General features: G+C 51.8%; 1 protein-coding gene across 1 annotated transcript in view; it reads left to right on the top strand.

The window, feature by feature from the left end:
- The window catches only part of ASB18 (ankyrin repeat and SOCS box containing 18), a 61,079-nt gene that overhangs the window by 18,752 nt on the left and 17,181 nt on the right, over positions 1-25,146 (top strand). The window contains exon 2 of the mRNA XM_030581020.1: positions 9,510-9,777. Coding sequence (XP_030436880.1) covers positions 9,510-9,777 — 268 coding nt within the window. The remainder of the gene's footprint in view (positions 1-9,509; positions 9,778-25,146) is intronic.

Genomic DNA, 25,146 nt, shown 5'->3' with positions numbered 1-25,146 from the left:
CACCGCTGCCCCCTCCACCACCCCCACAGACTGCTTGCCACCTGCCTTGGTCTTTGCCTCTGGGACTCAGCTGCTTGCCTGGCTTGCCACGCCCTATTGCCACTGTTTGGGCCTCCAGCAGCAGCAGCCAGCCACCCATATTGACTTTGCACAAGTGCTCCTGGGTGCACGCACCCCTCCTCCCCTGGACTGACCCCTTCCCCTCTGCAACCGGCCCCCTCGCTTTGCCCCTTGTTGCCTGCCCCACTGCCTCTTGTAGCTTTTCCCTGCCCCCCCAGCTTCAGTTTGTTTGCCTGCCCCGCCCGTCTCCCTTTGCAGCTTTGTTTGTCCTGCCCCAGCCCTGCAGCTAGCCCCTTGGTCCCTCTGCCCCACTCCCAGCCTGGTTGCTCCCCTTCCCTATGGCCTCTTCATCCTGATCGGCCCCTCCCCTCGTGCGCCCATGCCCCTTTAGTGCGCTTGTGCTTCCCCCTTTGAGTTTGCCCCTCTTGCACTGCACCCCCCAATTGCTGTTGTATCCCTCCCCTCCCCTAGTGCAGCTAGAGGAGCCGGATTTCAATCTTGTGTCGGTGCCTGACCCCCCCCCAAGTCCTTGATAGGCCCCTTCTCTGCCCCCTCCCCCATTTTGGCACCCTCTTCCCCTGCCTCCAGCCTAGTAGGGAGGAGTGGTTGACCTGCTTTCCCTCCCTTCCCCTTCTCGGGTCTTTTCCCCTCCCTCCCTACTCACCATGGTGGGAGATGCGGCGGGTGGGACTCCTGGGACAACCCCTGTCGCCCCTCCCCCGCCTGCTCTACCCCCAAACCCCCCAGTCTCAGCCTCAACCGCCGCTGCCAGACCGCTTGCCACCTCTCCCGCTAAAGCGCCGGCAGCGCCCGGCGCTGGGGTGACCTCCACTGCTGCCACGTCCCTCGCCCCCTCCGATTCTGGGGGATCCCCCCCAGCTGGCAGAAAGGGCCAGGGCAAGAAGAAGGGGAAGGGTCCTGCTCGGCAGACTAAGCCCTCCATGGCAGTGGCTGCCACCGCTGCCGCGGCTCCGCCACCGGCCGCGGCGCCCCTCCCCGCTGTTCCCTCCACCAGCTCTGCGGGTGCCCCTCCCCCGGCCCCCAGGGCATATGCCCAGGTGGTGGCGGGCCCCCAGCCCGCCTCTACGTCATCTCCCCCGACCGCCACCTCCAGTACCACCTACGGCGGCCGGGGCCCGTTCCCCACCTTGACCAGGAAGCATGGCGTCCGTTGCCTCTTGGTGCCCGCCTCGCCCCACGTAGAGACCTACGTGCGGGCGTTGGCAAGGGTGGTGGGGCCCACGGCCATTGTGGCGGCTTCCAAGATGTTTGGCAAGGTGGTTTTCTTCCTTGCCTCGGAGGCTGCCGCCCAGGAGGCGGTGGAGAAGGGCCTGGCGGTGGGGGGCGTGTTCGTCCCCCTGGAGCCGCTGGAAGACCTGGGTGTCCGTGTTGTTCTGACGTCTGTCCCTCCATTCCTTCCCAATGCCGCCCTGCTACCCGCCCTCTCGACTCTGGGGAAGCCTATCTCTATAGTGAGCCCTCTCCCCTTGGGCTGCAAGGACCCCGCCCTCCGTCACGTCCTCTCATTCCGCCGGCAGGTGCAGCTTCAACTGCCACCGGCGGCGCGTGGCGGAGAGGCACTCGAGGGGTCCTTCCTGGTCCCCTATCAGGGGGCCCATTACCGGGTGCACTATTCTACGGGGGAGGCCCGGTGTTACCTCTGCCGGGTGACGGGGCACGTCCGGAGGGACTGCCCCTTGGCCCGGCTCGGAGGAGCACCCGGGACCCCCGAGCCCCGGCAGACTGCCGGCCCCGTCATCGCTGGCGCGCCTGGCTGCCCGGAGCCCAGGGCCGCCCCTCCTCTTCAGTCCATCACTGCTCCCGCTCGGGCTGCAGGGGTACCTCCCTCGGCATGCCCAGACGAGCGGGAGAGCTCCGCCTGCGCCCTGGCAGGGCCTGTGGAGGAGGGTGCGGCAGGTGTACTGCCGGGCGTGGGAGAGGGCCCTCCCCAAGGGGTATCTTCCCTTCCTCCGGCTGTCCCACCAGTGCCCCTCCAAGTCCACAAACCACCATCCCTGCCCTCCGACCCAACCCCTGTCGATCAGCCCACAGGTGATGCCATGGAGGGCTGGACCTTAGCACAGGGTAGGCGGGGCAAGCGGAAGGCTCGGGCTCCGCCCGCGCCATCTGATGCGGAAGCCCCCCGTAAGACCAGGAAGGGGGCCGCAAACCCCGAGCCTTCCGCCATGCCCGCGGGATCGGACCATATGCCAGTCCCAGCTGGGGAAGACGTGGCAGCACTGGAGAGTACCACCGTCCCTCCTCCGCAGCCCCTCCCGGCGGAGGCCCCTGATGAGTCCCCTCCTGTCCCCGTGCCGCCTGTGCCCCCTACAACACCCGTGGTGAGCGTCACCTCGGGCGCGAGTGGGGACGACCCCGGGGTGGTGGGCGGTGAGCTCCCCTCCCTCTTTGAGGAGATCGAGGCCCTGGGGCTGACCCCGGTTACCCTGGGGGAGAATGACCCTCTGTCAGCGGGCCCCGACCTAGCCCAGCTCACCCCGGATTCCCCCTCCCTGTGTCCTATTGCCCCGACTGTTGTGTCCACTCCCGCCTCCGGGGGCCCCCTGGACTCTTCTGCCTGCCCGGCCGCGGAGGGCACCTCGCTGACGGCTGCCGAGCCTGTTGAGGCGAGGGCCGGTGCCTCAGGGCCGGGGGGCGAGCCACCAGGGGGATCCCTCGGTGGCGTGGGGCAACCAGTTTCCTTCCAGGGCGGGGGCCCCACTGAGGGTTCTGCATCCCTCACCGCTGAGGCTGCCCTGCCAGCGGTTGAGCCCGAACCCGGTGTCCCCGGGGACCCCCTCCCTGCCCCTCAAACCCCTGCGCCTGGCCGCGAGGAGCCGCCTCCTGACGTTTCAGCTCCTGCGGCCCAGAGTCCCATGTCTGCCCCTCCTCCCGACCCTGCTCCTGAGCCCAGCCCTGCCCTTACTCCTGACCCCGTCCCTGTCCCCTCCACCTCCCACGCTGTTATTGCCGCCCCTGGGGCTGTCTCCTTCCCTTTCCCGCAGGGAGACCCCCAGGGAGCGGCCTTTACGTTTCACAGCTCCGACCCCCTCGGGGTTGCACTCTTCCCTCCACCGCCCCCTATCGAGCCGGGGTCTGAGGCGGAGCGCGTGGCGTCGGCCCATCGGGCGCCACGTCGAGGGTCCGCCCCTTGCCTTTTCATCCCCGCGGGCCACGGGGCTGTCCCAGAGGCCCCACTGGTGGGTCACCAGGGGCCAGTGACCCCACCCCCCCACGTGCTGCGAGAAGAGCTGCAGGAGTTCCTGGAAGACGTCAGGGGCTCCCGCAACAAGGTGGCGCTTGCTCTCCAGCGCTGGGGGGATTTCCATCAGATCCTCCGGGCCGCGAGGGCCCTCATGGGGGAGGGCAAGAGGACCGGGAAGCAGGGTGCCACAACTTACAACCGGGTCCGCAGCTTCCGTGACGCCTTGCTCACCTTCGGGGTGGGTCACTGATTGCTGCGCGGCCCACTGGGAGCCATGGGCGTCCCTGCCGGCGAGGATCCCCCCCAGCCCTCCTCATGGCGCCCATCATCTTTGCCACGTTGAACACCCGGAGCTGTAGGGTGGGTTTCCGCAGGAGCCAGGTGCTCTCCTTCCTTCGGGAGGGGGGGTACTCTGTGATTTTCCTGCAGGAGACCCACACGGATCTGGCCGCCGAAGCCAGCTGGCGGCTGGAGTGGGGGGACGGGGTCTACTTCAGCCACCTTACCACCCGTAGTGCTGGAGTGGCCACCCTGTTCTCCCCGACCTACGGCCGGAGGTGCTGGGGGTTGCCGAGGCTGTGCCGGGTCGCCTGCTGCACCTCCGGGTCCGCTTGGAGGGGCTCGTGGTGAACCTCGTGAACGTCTATGCCCCGACATCGGCCCCGGAGCGGTTGCCGTTCTATCAGCAGGCGTCCGCCTTCCTCGGCTCCCTGGATCCTCGTGAGTGCCTGGTCCTGGGCGGGGATTTTAACGTCATCCTGGAGGAGCGGGACCGCTCCGGAACGGAGCAGAGCCAGGCTGCCGCGGACGTCCTCCGGGAGATCGTCAACCATCACTCCCTGGTTGACGTCTGGCGCGACCACCACCCAGACGATGTCTCTACGTTCACCTATGTCCGGGTGGGGGCCCATCGGTCGTGCCACTCCCGGTTGGACCGCATCTACATGTCGCGATTCCACCTTTCACGGGCCCAGTCCTCCAGCGTCCGGCCGGCCCCTTTTTCCGATCACCACCTCGTCACCGTAACGGCCTCCCTCAGTGCGGAGAGGCCGGGGCCGGCCTATTGGCACTTCAACAACAGCTTGCTGGAGGATGCGGGCTTCGTGGCGTCCTTCCGGGAGTTCTGGCTGGCCTGGCGAGGGCAGCGGTGCGCCTTTCCCTCGGCACGGCGCTGGTGGGATGTGGGGAAGGTGCGCGCCCGGCTCTTCTGCCGGGACTACACCCGGGGCGTCAGCCGACGGAGGGATGCGGCGATAGGGCAGTTGGAACGGGAGGTCTTAGAGCTGGAGAGGCGTCTGGCCGCCAGCCCCGAGGATCCATCCCTTTGCGGAGCGTGCCAGGAGAAGCGGGAGGAGCTCCGGGTCCTCGAGGACCATCGGGCTCGGGGCGCCTTTGTTCGCTCCCGCATCCGCCTCCTGCGGGAGATGGATCGCGGCTCCTGCTTCTTCTACGCCCTGGAGAAACGGAGGGGGGCCAAGAAGCACGTCACCTGCCTTCTGGCGGAGGACGGCATCCCCCTCACGGATCCGGCGGAGATGTGCGAGAGGGCCCGGACCTTCTACGCGCACCTTTTCTCTCCGGATCCGACCGATCCTGCCGCTCGCAGAGTGCTTTGGGACGAGCTCCCGACGCTCAGCGTGGGCGCCCGGGACCGGCTAGAGCTGCCTCTCTCTCTGGCTGAGTTCTCGGACGCCCTCCGTCACATGCCCACCAAGTCTCCGGGCATGGACGGGCTGACCGTGGAGTTCTACCACGTGTTCTGGGACGTCCTCGGCCCAGACCTGGCCAGCGTCTGGGCCAAGTCCTTGCAGGGCGGGGTCCTCCCTCTCTCGTGCAGGCGAGCTGTGCTCGCCTTATTGCCGAAGAAGGGGGACCTCCGCGATTTACGGAATTGGCGTCCCGTCTCGCTCCTCAGCACGGACTACAAAATCATCACCAAGGCCATCTCGCTGCGGCTGGGGTCCATGCTGGAGGACGTGATCCACCCAGACCAGACCTACACCGTCCCAGGCCGTAGCATCTTCGATAACCTCTATTTGGTCCGGGATCTCTTAGAGCTTGGGTGCAGGGATGGTCTGTCGTTCGCCCTCCTGTCCCTGGATCAGGAGAAGGCATTTGACAGGGTGGACCACGGGTACCTCCTGGGCACTCTGCAAGCGTTGGGGTTCGGGTCCCAGTTTGTGGGTTTTCTCCAGGTGCTGTACGCTTCCGCAGAGTGTCTGGTCAGGCTCAACTGGACCCTGACCGAACCGGTCAGCTTCGGGCGGGGAGTGCGGCAGGGGTGCCCCCTCTCGGGCCAGCTGTACGCTCTGGCCATCGAGCCCTTCCTCTGTATCCTCCGCAGGAGGTTGACGGGGTTGGTGCTTCGGGAGCCGGAGCTGCGGCTGGTCCTGTCGGCGTACGCCGACGATGTGCTCCTCGTGGTCCAGGACCCCGGCGACTTGGCGCGGGTGGAGGCTTGCCAGGCGGTGTACTCGGCGGCCTCCTCCGCCCGGGTCAGCTGGGTCAAGAGCTCTGGCCTGGTGGTCGGGGACGGGTGGCAGGCAGGCTCCCTCCCACCCGCGCTTCAGGCCATCCGGTGGAGTGTGGGTCCGCTGCTCTATCTCGGCGTTTACCTTTCCGCCACGCATCTGTCTCCGCTGGAGAACTGGCACAGTTTGCAGGGCAGGGTGGCGGAGCGGCTCCGGAAATGGACAGGACTCCTCCGGTGCCTTTCCCTTCGAGGGAGGGCACTGGTGCTCAACCAACTGGTCCTGTCCATGCTCTGGTACTGCCTCAACACCCTGGTCCCAGCCCCAGGATTCCTGGCCAACCTCCGGACTGTGATTCTGCAGTTCTTTTGGCCAGGACTGCACTGGGTCCCTGCAGGGGTCCTCCACCTGCCCCTGGAGGAGGGGGGGCAGGGCCTGAAGTGCCTGCGCACTCAGGTCCACGTCTTCCGCCTCCAGGCCCTGCAGAGGCTCCTGTTTGGTGCGGGTAGTCCGGCGTGGAGCGTATTGGCGCACGCCTTCCTCCGCCGCTTTCGAGGGCTCCGATACGACCGGCAGCTCTTTTACCTCCATCCGAGAGGTCTTCCGCGAGACCTCTCCGGGCTGCCGGTCTTCTACCAGGACCTCCTCCGGACCTGGAAGCTGTTCTCTGCGACCAGGTCCGTGGCGGCCACCGTGGGGGCCAACCTCCTCGCGGAGCCCCTGCTACACAATCCCCAGCTTCGTGTGCAGGTGGCGGAGTCCCCCGCGGTGCGCCGGAGGCTGGTCCTGGCAGGAGCCACCAGGGTCAGAGACCTCCTGGACTACGACCGGGGAGGCTGGCTGGATCCCCTGACGCTCGCTCACCGCATGGGGCTCTCCAGACCTTGCACTCCCCGGCGCATACTCCAGGAGGTGGAGGCCACTTTGCCGCCCGCTGCTCGGGCCTACCTCGACCGGGTCCTGCGGGAGGGCACGCCCCGCCCACCCCCCACCCCAAGCCCTCCGGACCTTTTCATCGGGCCTCTGCCCCGTAGGCCCGACCGGCCCCCCCTGCCCCTTCTCCGCAAGCCGGCTGCACAACCTGCAGCCGGTCCGTTTCCAAACCGTGCTGAGGAAACAGCTCTACACGCTTGTGCTCCACACCCTTCACTTCCTCACCCTCGTTCCTGCCCTGATACGAAGTGGCGGGACCTCCTGCCACCTCTGGAGGGTGAGGAGCCCCGGTGGGCCAGCCTCTACTCCACCCTGGTCCCAAGGCCCACTGGGGATATCAGTTGGCGGCTCCTCCATGGGGCCGTGAGCACAGGCGTGTACTTGGCGTGGTTTACCCCTGTCCCGGACACCTGCCCTTTCTGCAGCGTGAGGGAGACCCTGGCGCATGTTTACTTAGAGTGCGCCAGGTTGCAGCCCCTACACCGGCTCCTCACAGCCATCCTCTTACGTTTCTGGTTACACTTTTCCCCTCACCTCCTTCTGTATGCACTCCCTATCCGTGGCCCACGAAGTCCCGGGACCTCCTGGTCAACCTCCTCCTCGCCCTGGCAAAAAGGCCATCCACGCGACCAGGGAGGGGAGGTTGGCCGACGGAGACTCCGGTGACTGTGGGGCTTGCTTCCGCTCCATGGTCCGATCATGCATCCGGGCGGAGTTCCTCTGGGCGGCGTCCACTGGCTCCCTTGACGCCTTCGAGGAGCAGTGGGCACTGTCCGGGGTTCTCTGCTCGGTGTCCCCATTAGGTTCCCTCCTTCTGACCCTTTGACTTCACTCCTATCCCTGTTCTTTTATTAGTTGTCCCCCGCACTCAGTGGATTCTGTGGCCCTGTGGTTCCTCCCCTTAGGCTGGGGGAGGATCCTTTAGCAGTGGACGGGCTTCGCCCGCCCACTTCCCAGACACCCAATAGGTACACATGTCCAGGGTGACTGTAGTATCAAACTCCTGTTTTGGCTGTTACTTCAAGCCCGCTATATGTCCAGCTAGAGCAGGCCTTCCACCTGGATGAACAATAAACTGACACCCAGGGGCCAGGCACGGCCTTCAACAGGTTACAAATCTGTATTAGATGCAGGTGGGTAATTAATGAGCTGTCTTTTAAAACTTCTCAGCGTGGGCTTAGGGGAAGAAGCTAAGTCTCTGAATAAGGTGCCCTTTGCGGCTCATTACAGGCACGATATCGATTCTTCCATCATTATAAGCCAGTATTCCTGGCATGTGAAATCCTGCCCATTGATGTGCATTCACTGGGGAATTATCTTTTCCCCTATAGCCACCACTGCTCAGAGTGGCTAACAACCTTAAACGGGCCTTTTGAAAGCCCCAAAGTTTTCAGAGAGCGAAAAAATGTACAGTGCACTGCTCTGTTTTATTCAGCAAAGGGCAACAGCTGCACACACCGAGAACTAAAAAGAGGGAAAGAAATAAACCAGAATGGTGTTGAATGAGGAGCCAAGAATCCTTTTCAAGAGCAATGTGCATTAAAAAGCTGCAAACGCACAGGCATTTTCTGCAGGTCAAAACTGTCTCAAATTCTTTTCCTGCCAACCATGTGCCAGGCAGGAGAAAGGAGGGGGCCCACAGGTGCCGAATCTCCTTGTTTTGTTTTGTATTTTAATAGCTCCCGCTGTCAGACCTGGTCTCCACCACCTGGTTAGGTCGACATAAGCTGCCTTATGTCACTGTGGAAATGTCTTCACTTAAATTTGGTTCCCATCAATGTAATTTGCCCCTCGATGCTTATTTAAACAACAAGGAGTCCAGTGGCACCTTAAAGACTAACAGATTTATTTGGGCATACGCTTTCATGGGTAAAAAACATCACTTCAGATTTTTTTACCCACGAAAGCTTATGCCCAAATAAATCCGTTAGTCTTTAAGGTGCCACCAAACTCCTCGTTGTTTTCGTGGATACAGACTAACATGTCTACCCCCTGACACTTGACACTATGTTGATTTAGTTACACCATTTCCCCAAGTGGTGTACAGTCATGGTCAATGTACACAGGCCGACACAGCATCATTGTAGACACAGCACTGCATACGTCAACTGTTACTGCCTTTCGGGACCATCCCACAATGCCCCACACTGACAATACTCTTGATACAAGCGCTACTGGTGAGGCTACACAGCACCAACACCAGGAGCGCACACGAACCATTTTGTAACTGCCAGGGCTGTATGCCAATGTAAGTTACGTTGACATAACTTTGTAGTGTAGACAGGGCCTTAGTTCGTGCAGCTGAAAAGTATAACATTTACTGTACGTCTTGTATACAATAACAGGCCATGTCACCTTGCATGGGCTCTTAGCGTAGCAGAAGCAGTTAGCAGCACATATGCTGTTCAATCTGTGTTTAGCTGTTCAGCCTGTGAATACTTTCTCAGACCTGAATAAAAGCTCCGTTGGTGAGAGAGATAAGCTCTCGAGCCAACAGAAGTTGGTCCATCAAAGATCCCATCTCATCCACCTGTCTATCTGGTGTAAAAGGTCAAAGTCTCTGACATCTGTGTCTGCCACTCCCCCCAGTCATTTATCTGCTTCCTTCTGGCACTGTAATGATCAAAGCTGGGCAGCTGCTAATGAAGTTATCCTCAGCCCTGGGAGGAAGGGAAGCATGGCTTCCACTTTGCAGATCAGAAACTGAGGCATTTAAAAATTAAGGGACTTACCCAAGATCAGGCAGAAAGCCTGTGGCAGAGCTTGGATGTCAGGGGTCCCTATCCTGTGCCATAACCACAAGTCCATCCTTCTCACCTCTCTCTCTCTCTGCCCTACAGGTGTGTGGACCCTAGAATACAAGAGGGAACTGACCACCCCACTATGCATCACTGCCAGAAATGGACACACTGCCTGTGTGCGTCACCTGCTGTTCTGGCGGGCAGACCCCAACATGGCTCCAGGAGGCCAGAGTGCTCTGCATGAGGCCTGTGAGGGGGGCCACACGGACTGCACGGAGCTGCTGCTGGAGCACAGAGCCAACCCCAACCTCCTGAGCGAGGAAGGTTTGGCACCACTGCATCTGTGCACGAACCAGAACACGCTGGGGTAAGGAGAGGGCTGTGCCAGGCAGCATGTACACACACACCCTTCTCTCCCATTATTAACCAGCATTTCCCTTGCAATTGTAATGTTCTATCATAGGTCTCACCCCACTCTGAACTTTAGGGTACAGATGTGGGGACCTGCATGAACACCTCTAAGCTTAACTACCAGCTTAGATCTGGTCTCGCTGCCACCATCCAGATTTCTGAGTTATCTGGAAAACTCTGTCTCCCCCCTCCCTAAAACCTTCCCCTCCCTGGGTAGCCTTGAGAGACTCCTCCACCAAGTCCCTGGTGAACACTGATCCAAATCCCTTGGATCTCAAAAACAAGGAAGAATTACTCCTTCCCCCTCCCTTTTTCCCCCCACCAATCCCTGGTGAGTCCAGATCCAATTCCCAATTTCTCAAAAAACAGGGAAAAAATCAATCAGGTTCTTAAAAAGAAGGCTTTTAATTAAAGAAAAGTAAGGCAAGAGAAAAAAAATCTCTGGGAAACAGCATGCAAGCTGATCTCACAGACAACAGATTTAAAACAGGATGTTCCCCTGGGCAAAACACTTAGTACACACAAGAATACCCAAATTTGATTACTTCCCTAATTCCCAAAGACAAGTTACAAAAGAGAATAAACATAAACCTATTTATTCCTTTCTAAAACTACTCTGATAAGAGGCTGGTTCCTTGATCTTTTCCACTCTGGCTGAAACTGAAACTAAAACAAAGGAAAACTTTCCTCCTTCCTTTTTGAAACATCTTGTTCCCCCATTGGTTCCTCTGGTCAGGTGTCAGCTAGGCTAGGTGAACTTCTTAACTCTTTACAGGTAAAAGAGGCATTAACTCTTAACGATCTGTTTATGACATGTTCATTTAACCTTCCCTGTGCAGTTCTTCTCTCCACCAGTTCATATATTCTTCTCTACCTGGACCTGATCCAGAGCCCTTTGGAGCCTATAGAAAGACTCCTATAGAACCTATAGCATCTTGGAATCCTGTGGCACCTTATAGACTAACAGACGTTTTGGAGCATGAGCTTTTGTGGGTGAATACCCACTTCATCGTCATGCATCTGACGAAGTGGGTATTCACCCACGAAAGTTCACGCTCCAAAACGTCTGTTAGTCTATAAGGTGCCACAGGATTCTTTGCTGCTTTTACTGATCCAGACTAACACAGCTACCCCTCTGATACTATAGCATGTCAGTGGTTGCTCAGCACTAACCTGCCCCAAGCAAAGTGACTTTCCCCTATAATACTGAGTTCAAGGGGAATTCGAGTCAGAAGAACTTGCATTAAATTAACTGTTTCTTACACGCCAGATGTACATCCTGTGCGTAGTCAGCATCTCCTCTCCTGACTCTGTTAATTACTGGAATAGGTTTTTACTACTTGTTAGCCCTGCAGAGCCAATATAGCAACAGAGAGCTGGATTTTGGCTTGGCTAACCTCTCCAGGCATAGACTGTTTAAGTCCAATGCACAGCTGTGTAGACCACAATAGCAGCTTAACTCCATCTATCATACCCCTCTGCTTTATCTACATGATGAGAGATTATGCAACACCAAGACCCGTCAGACTTTCAGACTGACAGAACAAAACGTTGATTTAGATGGAGTATGTCTGAGCAAAACCGGGAAATGTTTCCATTTCCCCACAAAACAAGTTTGATTTTCATATCTTGGAATAAGGAAAACCGCAACACTGTCTCCAGGAGAGATCTCGATGTGAACATGTGGCTCTCTTGCCTCTAACATCCTGTATCAACTTTGCCTCACTAAGTCAGCCAGGCAAATGACACACATGGCCATGCAGGATCATGTGCCCTCCCCTCCACTGATTTGCTGCTTGGTTTGTACTGAGCATGCTCAGTAACACTGCTGAAGTCGGCTGCCCTCCCTCTGCCCCCCTACTATCAGCAGGCACCAGTCACCTCTACAGCCAGGCAGACCCCTTTTAAAAATATCAAGGTGCAGCAGTACATATAAATCAGTTAGGGTGACCAGATGTCCCAATTTTATAGGGACAGTCCTGATTTATGGGTCTTTTTCTTATATAGGCTCCTATTACCCCCACCCTGACCCCCATCTCGATTTTTCACACTTGCTGCCTGGTCACTCTAAAAACAATGCTATTAACCACAACCTACATATGCCACAGTCCTGGAGAGAAGAATAAACATGGACCACCCAATGCCAAGTGGATGAAAGTGGTAAAGCTACGTCGCTTCCACTGATTTGGTATTCGGTGGTTGTGCAAAACGGGTAACTTACAAGCCAAGGGAATGAGAGTTGAGTATAGCGGGAAGAGCAATGGACAACAAAAGATCAAGCCCCTCCATGCTGTAATTTCCATTCTGATGGAAAAAACTGAAGCAGTTCCCCCACTGGTGTCACATTGGCTTTACATCATGTGACCGATCAAGATTTACCTGCATGCAGGGGTACCAACTCTGCATGCCCATTGAATACAAGTGATAGTGTTACCCCTCTCTGACCCGTGACATAACTTCTCACTACTGTTTATATTCAAGCCGAATTTGGCCCTTTTGGCCGGCTTCTGACTTCAAGCCAAGTCCACGCTACTATCAGACCATTCAATTCAGTGGAATTACTCTTGATTTATTCTATACTAACTGAAAGCAGAATTAGGCACAAACCTTTTCAGGCCAACTTCCAAAACAGCCCAGTCTCTCTTCCAGCAAATAAGAGCTTGTAGGTTTCCAGGCCAGGCTCAGTTAGCGTCTCATTGGGGCCCCTCTGCACTGGCTCCCTGCTCAGCCACTAGTGCTCTGCCATAAGCCTCACCCAGCTGTAACACCGGCACCCACAGCCTTGTTCCACATACAGCTCTGCATACTGTTTCTGGGGACTCCAGTTTGCGTTCAGCGTCTTTGCAGCTCCTGGCTCACCACACAGGCCAGCTGCCACTTTCCAACTAACCCCAACCACTTTCAGGACCTTTCTTGTTACCTAGCCAGCAGGAAGGATGTGCAGCGGGGAGGGAACTGGTAGGAGTTGTAGTTGTAGGGAGGGAACTGATGGGAGTTGCAGCACACCTGCTTTACCAAACATATTAATGCCATATGACAATGACAAAATCCGTCTCTTTCTTCTAACACTGAACAAGGAGCTTCAGCAAAAATGCTTGTTTCCTATATTCCAATAAAGTGACGCTGCTTCGCTGTAGAACTTATGCCTACAAGCTTTGCCCATCTGCTGCTTCCAGCTCACTGCAACAAATGTAAAGAAGCAGTACCCGCAACTTCACATCTTCCCCCCCCCCCGTCTTTTCCCCATAAACATTATCTATTGTTATAGATTGCTTAACTAATTCTAGGTTGAGATCCAGTCACAATTTAGCCTTGAGGAGTGTTTATCAAATCCAAACAAGTGGAGACTCATGTTCAGTATGGTTAGGACTCTCCTCTGCAGGATTATCTCCCTTCATCCTGGCCATGATGTGCGTAGGTTCACAAATGAGCTGGGTTTGGAACCTGCTGCAGGTGCTGCCTGCTCCTTCTGCAGTGAGGACTCAGTGGCTGGGGGGAAAACAGGAATTCTAGTCATGAAAAAGTTTGAGAGTGTTGGCATTTTGGCACTTGGATAAAATCAAGACCTTTTGAATTTTTTCATGGCGCATCAGTGAGCCACCCCAGAATAGCCCTCTGGTCAGTGCTCTCACTGGAGATATAGAAGACCCAAGTCCAAGTCTCTGCTCTGGTGGTGTCAGAGCAGGACTTGATATCACACATCCCAAATGAGTGCCACTAAGCTATTGTCAGGCAGTGCTTGCCATCTCTCATTCACCAGAAATTCCACCATGGAGCTGAGAAATCTTCCCGATAAATTGGTATTTTCCCAACAGTGAGACATGTCATCTAAGAATCCTGGCCATCTCTAGTGAGGACCTTAATTGGTCTCTGTCAGGTGGACTCACATGGGGCCCAGGAATGGAGCACAGCTACATCTGGTGACAATGGGTGGTGGCCAACATTTTGCCTTATCCAGTCTTATCAAGACTAAGTGTCTTTCTTATAAATGTGGGTACGTTTTGAGCTACATACCAGCAGCTAAGGAAGACAGCCTGAAACTTCATAGATCTGGCACCTCTTAGCATTGCGCACTTTAAGCCAGGCCATTTAGGATGATGATTTACTTTTTCCCCACTGGATCCAAGTGTTACCATTGACCTATCATCAGCTGCCATGCCCTATCACTCAGCAGAGCTAATACAGGAATTATTTGTATGCTCATAGCTAGTTGTACTTCTCTCTCCACCGGTCAGTTCATATGCATGAAATAACACAGTCTCCCAAAAGCATGGAATTCAGAGCCAGCAAACTGTAGTCCATTATTAGGGACTCGCTTTCCAGAATGCCACATGAGACAAGATGTTCTGACTTGGAGAGTTATGAGTCTAGTTAGAATGTCTACAGATGTAAAAAAATTGTCACTCCATGTAGGTGCGTCCCTTTCATGCAGCTCTGGTGCTATTCTTTCCCAAAGGCATATGTAGTGTCTGGAATGCTTACATGGAAGATATTAAGTTCTCTGAGATGTCTTCCTGGTCGTTCATAAGAACATAAGAATGGCCGTACTGGGTCAGACCAAAGGTCCATCTAGCCCAGTATCTGTCTACCGACAGTGGCCAATGCCAGGTGCCCCAGAGGGAGTGATCCTAACAGGCAATGATCAAGTGATCTCTCTCCTGCCATCCATCTCCATCCTCTGATGAACAGAGGCTAGGGACACCATTCCTTACCCATCCTGGCTAATAGCCATTTATGGACTTCACCACCATGAATTTATCCAGTTCTCTTTTAAACACTATTATAGTCCTAGCCTTCAGAACCTCCTCAGGTAAGGAGTTCCACAAGTTGACTGTGCGCTGCGTGAAGAACAACTTCCTTTTATTTGTTTTAAACCTGCTGCTTATTAATTTCATTTGGTGACCCCTAGTTCTTGTATTATGGGAATAAGTAAATAACTTTTCCTTATCCACTTTCTCCACATCACTCCTGATTTTATATACCTCTATCATATCCCCCCTTAGTCTCCTCTTTTCCAAGCTGAAGAGGCCTAGCCTCTTTAATCTCTCCTCATATGGGACCCTCTCCAAACCCCTAATCATTTTAGTTGCCCTTTTCTGAACCTTTTCTATTCAGCAAGACTCATGTGATTCTATCTTAAATTTTAGGCTCTTCCCTGTGCTGGGCCACCACACTGCCATTTGGGCTCAATCCCAACATTCTCTAAAGCCCTGGTATCCTTCATATATCCTGCAAGGACTGTTGGAGTAGTATCACCATACTTAATCAGACCTTCAGTTTCAGAGCATAGATTTCATGAGCTGGATGTGGGACCATGGCAAGTAACTTGGCCAATAATGTCTATTGCACACTGTTGGAGGGGGCGTTCCAGCAGTAATGGCTATTTTAATCATTTTTGTCTTTGGTGGTGGTGGTGGTGGGTCAGGCAGAGGCCAGGTCTTTTCCAGTTACTAATGGCAAGAGCAGCTTGTGATTGTGGGCAACTTGAAATGATCAAGACTGTACAAGTAGCCTATTAAACTCTTGCACACCCCTACAGAGACAAACATTCTCTCTTGGGGGACAAAGGTACCTAGAATAGGCCATAAACTGCCAGCCGTATCTGTGCCACTAGAGTAGCAATTCACCAAGGGTGTAGCTGTTGGCATCTGCTGAAATGACTGTAGGTTTGGGAACACCATCAAATGCCAGTAATGGGGCTATGGTCAATAGAAGCCTGCTTAAGAGATTGTTTAAATCCTCCGGTGCCCCGTACCATTGTATCTTCACCACTCCCAATGCATCTGGGAGGTAGGGATGTATTACCTCCATTTCACAGAGTCTGAGGTTACACATGAAGGCTGTGGCAGAGCAGGGCCTTGAACCTGGGTCTCTGGCTAGCACCCTAACCACTGCATCATCCCTCCTCTGGTGTCTTCGCCCACATCCTTAGGGCTTTAGAGTCACATAAACAGCTTGGCCTTTTGAGGATAAGTTAGATATAAATTTGCCTTCATTTTTTATATCTAGAAGCAGCATCAGCTCTAATACAGTCCTATAGCTTGGCTCTAGGAGTCCTCTGGCTCTTCCCTCATCCTCTATCAAGCACATGCCCTAAAACATGCCACTGGGTTTGCTTCAGCGTACTCTCCTCATCACTTTAGCCAAGCAGCCACACAACTGCCTTACGAAATTACTTCAATCTTAAATTCTTCCTCAGACTTCCCACAGCCAGAAACCTCATCAATATGAACTTCCTCCCTCCAGACGCCATTGACTCACAGTCACTTTCCCTTGTAAGATAGCTGGCTGTGTCACCAAACAGACGGTGACCTCAGCCATTTTCCTGAGCATGGCTGAGCAAATCTCATCTGTCCTGTGTCAGTCCTTACCACACCTACCATGTTACTGCCCAGAGCTCTTCAGAGGCCATTTCTATGGCACTTCTCTTCCTTTACTACTTGTACCTTGCTTCCGTGGAACACCCTGCCCCCAGGCTGAACTGCAAAATCAGTACCCATTTTCTTCCATAATGCCTACAACCAAAAGTTATCCATTAAAAAGATAGGTGATAGAGCACTTGCATATAGCTGGGGCATTTAAATACGTTAAATGTGCATACTATGATTGCATCGCTCTTTCCACCCCATTTATACCACTTCTTGTCTTGGGCCCCAATCCTGCAAATACTTACACAGGTGTTTGATTTCAGTGGGACTACTCATGGCAATAAAGTAAAGCATATGCATAAGTGTTGACCTAGTTAGGGCCTTTACAATCCATGCCCTTGTTGTCTGTGGCCAGTAGCCAGAACAAGGGTGCTAGCAGGATTCAAATAGAGCAGGTCAACATTTTTCAAACTTGGATTTTTTTGACCACGTTTCATTGATTGTGAATTTCAAACAGGGAAATAAAGCCCACAAAAAAAGTACAAAAAGTAATCTTTTTGACCCACTATCCAAAAATATTTTCATAAATGAAAATAACCGAAGTTTAAACACAGTACAAGTTTTATTATTATTATTAATTGTGAAAAAAAATTTACTGGCACTAGAAAATAATTAAGTTGTAGTAATCTGAAAAGAAATACCGGGTCTGAAATTTTTACAGTCATTCCACAGAGAAGTGAAATTTCAGGAGGGATGGTCTGACCACACTTTATGGAAACATGACTTCACTGATCATTTGCAGAGGGTCAGCACAAATCAGAGACATCACCCCCCCACCCGGCCCTACGGCACATGGCAGCTGATGAAGACAAGCAAATGTATTGGTCACAGCATTGCCATGCCATACAGATTCTGTGCATACTCACACAACACCAACAAATGCTCACTGTTTCAAAATGGTTGCTCACCAAAAACCCAGCCCTAAGCTGAATTCATCCACTGTCTTCCCTACCTGTGGGTCCCCTGTAGAGGGGGAATGAGTGATGGAAGGTGCTGTGGCTGTTTCCCACAGTCACAGCCTGTAACAGGCTCCCCACTCACTGCTACTGTGCCTCCTTGTGGCTGGATCTGGGGATTTAGCTTTCACCCCCTCTGGGGCCCCCTTCTGATGCTTACTTGCACTGCGGCCCCCTCTCCTTGACTCGGTCCTACTTCACTGTGACTCAGCTTTCTGGGCAGATCACTATATAGTTCTTCCTTCTGGTATAACAAAGTCCCACCAGACAAGCTGTCCAGACACTGTCTGAGGCGATCTTCTCTTCCAACTCCAGGTCCTGTGCTACTGGGAACCTGGGCCAGTTGTTATCCCCAGTCCCAGTCCAGGGACCCTCTCACTGGCAATCCAGGTCTGCTCAGTCTCCAAGCTGGCTGCTGTTTCCCTGGACTTCTCCCTACCCCCCCCCCTCTCTATCTCTGGCTTTACCCTAGGAGCTTCCTCCACTCCCCATGGCTACTTCACCTCTCTAGATCTCTTGTCAGACTCTCTAGTCCAGGGCAGGACCCCAGGGCTTGACCTCCTTTTGTTCGTGGCCAACTCTCTTCCCTCTTGGGCAGAGGTTTTCAAACTGTGGGGCACGCCCCCCTAGGGGGGCCTGAAGGAACATTTGAGGGAGCAAGTGGCAATGCTAGGCAGCTCATTCCAGCCCCACATGGCAGGGCCTGGGACAGCCTCTATGGGGGGTGGGGAGGGAGCACCACCTCCCCCCCACACCCAGACTTATCTCAGTGAGCCACCCAGCCTGTGGGTCAGCATCAACATCCACTGTGGCACACCCATTTCCGCTCCAAGTAGTCTCTGCACCCCGCGCTGGCTCTGCCCCCAGAGACTGTCTCACGTGCCTTCCCGACGTGGGTGAGGGGCAGGTAATAGCCCTGCCCAAGCGGTACTGCTTGGCTAGAAGGTAGAAGCAGCCCACTGCTGAGGAAGTCTTGGCTGTGCCATTGGAAAGTAGCTGTGTATTTGAAACTTACAGGTTCAGGTAACTTAATTAAAGCTATGCAAAGGTCTCTGCTAGGTTTGTGAGCAGCTATATTGAGCATACTTTTGCTTGGGTCTACTTTTGTCTCGGGGATGCAACCCAAAATTGTAACTTGAGGGGGTGGGGCTCAGCTCAAAAAGTTTAAAAACTGCTGTTCTGCAGAGTGACTGCAGACCTCCTCCCTGCTCTCACTTCCTGGCTTCATAATCCCATTCTAGCTCCTGCCTAGCTGGGCTGCACAAATCTTAGGTTAATGGGCCCCTGCAGGCCCACGTTCACCCCCTCAGAGTTTGTATGGGGCAGACACCCATCACACAGCCTCCACTCCACAGACTTTCTGCCACGTGCCCAGAATCCCCAGAGGCAGAAAGTCCACAGAGTGAAGGCTGTGACTGTGGAAAGCAGCCACAATACCAGCCCTCACCCACTCCCCCTCTGCAGGGGGTCGGCAGAGCAATGGGGAGGTGATGACTGGGGAGAGAGAGTAGCCAGGATACGGGAACATGATGATGATTCAGTGCATCTGCAGGGTAGTCTCTGCAAGCAGTGCACGTAGGGGTCCTGGCAGGTTTTTAAGCAGCCTTCTGCTGGACTATCTCGTGCAGGGGTGTGGTAGTAGAAACACTGCATGCCCTCTTCCGAGAGTGAATTCCCTCAGCTTCTGTGAGGCCCTGTGAGTAGAAGATACCAACTTCATCAGGGTTGTGGCCTCTTCTGTCTTGCAACAAATACTGCACTGATTCTAGTCTGACATGGCAATAAAGTAATAGCTAGAACCTCAGGAAGAATACACGTGCCATGTGTTACAGCAGGATAGATTAAGACGCTGGTATAAATGTTTAAAGAAACATTCATCCTGGCTGTGACCTATGTCAAGTTTCAGCCCAGTATGACTTGAAGTGTCTGAATCATTAAAAACTTGGAAAGCTTTTTATTTAAAAAGCTAGGCTGCCTCGATATCTTGGTAGCAATGCTTACAAGTGTAGCGAACTTCATTGCCTGCTGGCTTCAAGGAAGTGCCACCCTGGTTTCAAACCAGTCCCCTTTAGACAAGTAGAGATGCTAAACAAAACTAGGTTGAGAGTCTGGGGTAACGCTACAGAACACAAATAAGATGGGCCAGATGTTGGACAGGTCTGTGAGTCAGGCTCCAGAGAAAAGAAGGTATCCGCTCAGGGGAGGCAGATTTCAAACATAAATCTCTCAAGCAATTCCTATAAATGTGAATCTTCGCAAAGCACCGAAAGATCTAATGATCCAACCAAAATCTGTGGGAGGACCAAAGAACAACTTGATGATGCAGGGAAGCTCTTGTGTGACACAAACAAAACGAAAATGACTTTCCAAGAGAGTAGCTGGATGAATATTGTGTTGTGACACTGAGCCACAATTACTAATAAAGGACCTGATTTTCACCCCATTCATCTCTATCGGAGCAGGATTAATCCCTAAATTTCCCTTTTAACATTTTCTCTCTTGAAAGAGAAAGCTTGCTCCACAAGCCTATGACCTAAAATAATTGTTAACCGCAGCCCTGCAATCGTAACTATTTATTTTCCTAGATGCCAAAGTCACTCTCCCATGCCATAAAAATGATGGGAAGGAGGGTGACAGTTTTACTTGCTGGCATAAAAGATAAAAGTCTCCCGCACAGGATTTTTTGCCTGGCTCTTTTAGTCAGTCTCCAACCTTAGCCGATGCACCTGTTTTTACAGGAATGGGGAGGCAGGGGTGACATGGCATTTGAGCTGCCAACCTGTAATCAGACAGAGACAATGTGGAAACAGCTGAGTTATAAGCCCTTGAATATTGGGGCTTTATAATGGAAATGCTGGCAGACCTTAACTACAGCAGCGCTACCGGGCGCCTCTACAATAACTAAGCCAACTACCTTGCAGGATCAAAAATTAATAGACATTTCAGACAGGTTTTGAGGTTTTGACCACTGCTTTTCAATGCAAAGACTTTTGCTAAAGTTAGACACTGAGGAGGTCAAGCTTTTGGTAACATAAACATTTCGTCTGATTAAGAGAGACTACTTGTCCCTGATTTTGAGTAGTAGATTTTAGGTCATCCTTAATTTTTTTACTGACAGTAAAGAGCAGGTCATTGACCTACATACAGAGCTATTTTATTTTTCTCCCTCTTGATAACAATGGCCAGGACACCTATGTGTCAGGTTCTTCTGTATTCCCATATAGTCGGCAATTCACCATGGGGGCAGGACTTAAAACCTTTGAGCCTCTGAGTGACTGGGATAAAAAAAATTACCTGGGCTTCCTTCCAGCCATTTGAGCTTCAGAATCCATGAGAATTCAACAAAAAAAAAAAAAAGCATATCAGAGCTTTAATCTAGGAGCTTTTTGAAGAGGTTTAAAAAAAAAAGTTGCAGTAAAGTTCACTCTTACCTTCTTCGCTTTAGGAGCCATGCATGCCAACTTCGCCCTATTTAGTAGAGAGTTCCTCTCCTTGACCTCCTTTTTACAGCAGAGATAATTAACATGGTGGGGTAAGACAAGTCTCTAAATTCACTGCACTCAGTCGTTTTTTCCCTTTTGCTAAAGGTGGGATGATTAAAAAGAGGAGAATTGAGTTGATTTTTTCCTTTTTTTCCTTTTAAAGAGACCAAAATTGAGGGGTAGAAAAGGTTCTTTGCTTCTAAACTTTGTCAGTGGCACCAGGAGAAAATAAACACAGGTGCCTGGAAAGAGTCAGGTGCGCTGGTGCTGAACTACAGGGATCTGTGGAAAATTTCTGCCTGCTTCAGCCTGAGATGGAGACACAATTGTATGAAATGAGAAGATCCTTTGTTTTCAGTGAGGAACATGAACATTAGCAATGGGCTGGCAAGGCTCTAGGTCAACTTGCGCATGTGGCGAGGCCCTCCGTTCACACATCCCCCGCTTTCCACATGGATGGGAGAAGAGAGATTCTGCTGTTGCAATGCAACACTTCACCCCATTGCTTCATACAGATGTGTTTCTGGAGCAGCTCCGTGCACTGGAGGCCAGCAATGGGAGAGGGTGTTTCTGTGTTGTACTAATGTTCTGGGACCCCAGCCCATGGCGGTAGGGAGCCTTGCCAATCACAGCTGATGGTTAGTGCCATCACAACCAGCTGCAGCTCCTCTGCCATGGAGGCTTTTGGAGATCCCCATGGTTGGAAAGGGTGCAGCCTTCCAGAACCCACAGCTCCCCTACGGTCTCTTCCCAGGAGTAGGGATAATGCCAGGGAAATCCAGAAAAGAAACCTCATAGGGCTGTATGCCTCCTGTGAATCTCGTAAGAGTTTTCCCCTTTGACCTGGCCCAACAATAAATAAATAACAATTCTGTGCCACTTGGGACCAGTACCTATGTCTTAGTGAAGGGTGTTACTAGGGAGCAGGATGTCGTAGCCATCAAGATGGTGAGATCCTGGATGGCAGCTTTGGCTGTCAGGTCTTAGCAATTTTAAGAAGGGAGAAGCAGCACGATTTACACACAGGGCCTAGGAAGAGGGAGGTATCACAGATGACCTGTATGCACTGGGTCTGAGAGACAGGGAGGAGGATGGTGGCAACTGCAATGACAGAGATGGTGGGGAGGGATTGGGAAGCAGGATAAGGAGGTGAGTTTTGGGCCATGTTAAGCTGAAGTCAGTCCCAAGGCACAGGGGAAGTTTTGGAGAGACAGGCTGAGGTGTGGATATAGATAGGTGTGGAGAGGTCAGGAGTGGAGACCCAGATCTGAGAGACAGCAGCATGCATATGGTAGCTGACAACATAAGAGCTGAAGATCACTCTGAGGTCTATAAAGGAGAGGGGTGAGGTGCCAATGGCAGAGTCCCTGGGGAACCCCCATGGAGAGTGGAGTAGCAGTCATCGAACTGCAATCCCTATTACGGGTGCCACCAGGTCCTGAGGCGAAGAAATAACATGCAGCCTCTTACTGTCATCCTGTGTGTCTCATGCTCTTGTTATAGGGTGTCAGAAGTAAACTGAATCTTTGCAAAAAGACAGCAAGTTAAGCCAGCTGAATTCCTCAGTCTGAAAAGGAACCTGGCAGCAACCTGGGAGTGGCGGTTTTGATGCTTCCAAGTTTTCCATAAAATAATGTTTGCAAGAAATCAAAAGGGTAGAGGGTGCTGCTGCTGCTAAAGATCCATGTGTGAAATTTTCAGCCTAGGAAGAGGGGGATATCACAGATGACCTGTATGCTACGCTATAGGAAACAGAATGTAAAAGATCCACTGAAACCATGTGTGATTTCAAATGGCCTTTGGACTAAGTGAAGGGCTGGTGAAGGGCTACCTGAATTAAAGGGGAAGGATAATTCCTTGGTAACAAACTACAACTCAGTCATTTTTAAGACTCAGCTATTGCACAGACCTATCAAGTAGCAGTGCTACAACTGAACATGTATCACTTCTTGCTCATGGAAACCTGGTGAACTAAGAGAAAATGGCCCACAACTAGTTAGTCTCTCATTGTAACCTTTCTTTTTGAAATAGCAATTCAAGCACACCACGTCATACTCTTCTGCTAATGCATAGTCATTACAAATAGCAAAAACAATTATTTAAATACCCCTTTGCAAATTCAGGGGACCCATATTTAGCATTGCTGGAATATTGCAATACACTCCACAACAACTTAAGATCCATCGGTTCATAGACTGGTACTAAGGTTTTTTTATTCTTTTGCTTAACAAGGCCCTTGAGCTAGAAATAATTAACCTTAAAGCAATTTCCAAAGAGCTCTGCAACAGGAAACTAGAAGAGAAGAAATATTACACCAAGAATGCCCAATAGTTAACCCCCACCCCTTGCTGGAGGAAAAAGAATTGTAGACTCCAACAAACTTTGTGCACCAAGGTCCTACATCAGAACAATTCCTGAGATTAGTCCCAGAGGAGGAACAGGAAACATCTCAACAAAACCAAGAAGGATACTGCCTCTGCTTCTGGAGAGCACCCCGAAAGCCACTGTCCATGCTTCTGTGCTGAGAGCTGTAGTACACAGCAAATAGACGTTCCAGGTGATGCAGTCAACTCAATGGCCAAAACAAGCCTCTGCAGAAGAAGTAGGATTAGCAAACCACTGAATTTCAGAGTTGTTATTGACAGATGTCCACCAATATGAGGCAGATAAGCCTCTCCTCTGTCAGGGGACTCAGAGCATTTACCCTGAACTTCCAGCCTAGATGTGTCCATATGTGTTACATTAATTAGCTGGACTGGCTTGTAGTTACTTTTGGCTGATTTAATTTGCATACATTTTCTTTAAAGGCAAGATGTAACAGTAACCACTGGAGAAATAGGATGCTGAGTTCTGATATGTCAAAGAGATGTTAGCTAATATGGATCAGGGTAAGAACAACAGGAGCAGGAGGAAAACATTTACTCTTACCAATACAGCTGGTCAAAAAATCCATTTTTTCCCCTAAAAAAAATTGTAAACAAAAATTTGCCATTCAACATTTTGATTTTCTGTGGCAATTTTTTGGAAATGGTTTGCATTTTTTATTTTAGATTTTAAAATAATCAGTTTCTTTTCTTTATTTATTTTTTCTTTTTCACCACAAAACGAATTATGTCATGGAATTTTTCTACTTTTTCCTTGATTTTTTTCCACCCTTTTCCCTCTCTAACTTTTCCAATGTTGGAGAAGCTGTGTGTGCTGAGGAAGGAAAACTTGGACATTTTTTAATGTTATTGCACCTCGTCAAAAAGAGGAGATGAAAATTCTACATTTCAAATATATTTTGATTTTTAAAAACCTAAACAAAAATTTCAGATAGAAACAAAATGAAAATTCTCCTTGCCTCCAATTAGAGAGGCAAGGAGGGTGAAGTAATGTATTTTACTGTTGGTGAGAGAGAGAAGCTTTTGAGCTGACACAGAGCTCTTCATCAAGCTCTCTCACCAACAGAAGTGAGTCCAATGAAAGATATTACTCACCCTCCTTCTCCCTCTAATATCCTGGGACCAACCTAGCTACAACAGCACTGCACACATTGCATCAAATGACATTTTCCACACACAAATCTTCCTTTCAATTGAAACCCCATTTTCACAGTGGAAGATATTTTCAGTCAAAAAATCTTGAGCAGCTCTACTTCCCTGCAATCTCATAGACTCATAGACTCTAGGACTGGAAGGGACCTTGAGAGGTCATCGAGTCCAGTCCCCTGCCCTCATGGCAGGACCAAATACTGTCTAGACCATCCCTAATAGACATTTATCTAATCTACTCTTAAATATCTCCAGAGATGGAGATTCCGCAACTTCCCTAGGCAATCTATTCCAGTGTTTAACTACCCTGACAGTTAGGAACTTTTTCCTAATGTCCAATCTAAATCTCTCTTGCTGCAATTTAAGCCCAATGCTTCTTGTTCTATCATTGGAGGCTAAGGTGAACAAGTTTTCTCTCTCCTCCTGATGACACCCTTTTAGATACCTGAAAACTGCTATCATGTCCCCTCTCAGCCTTCTCTTCTCCAAACTAAACAAACCCAATTGTTTCAGCCTTCCTTCATAGGTCATGTTCTCAAGACCTTTAATCATTCTCATTGCTCTTCTCTGGACCCTCTCCAATTTCTCCACATCTTTCTTGAAATGCGGTGCCCAGAACTGGACACAATACTCCAGTTGAGGCCTAACCAGCGCAGAGTAGAGCGGAAGAATGACTTCTCGTGTCTTGTTTACAACACACCTGTTAATGCATCCCAGAATCACGTTTGCTTTTTTTGCAACAGTATAACACTGTTGACTCATATTAGCTTGTGGTCCACTATGACCCCTAGATCTCTTTCTGCCATACTCCTTCCTAGACAGTCTCTTCCCATTCTGTATGTGTGAAACTGATTGTTCCTTCCTAAGTGGAGCACTTTGCATTTATCTTTATTGAACTTCATCCTGTTTACCTCAGACCATTTCTC

The sequence above is a fragment of the Gopherus evgoodei genome, chromosome 11 (assembly GCF_007399415.2).
Source record: "Gopherus evgoodei ecotype Sinaloan lineage chromosome 11, rGopEvg1_v1.p, whole genome shotgun sequence".
Taxonomy (NCBI): domain Eukaryota; kingdom Metazoa; phylum Chordata; order Testudines; family Testudinidae; genus Gopherus; species Gopherus evgoodei.
This window is presented reverse-complemented; position numbering and strand designations above follow the sequence as displayed.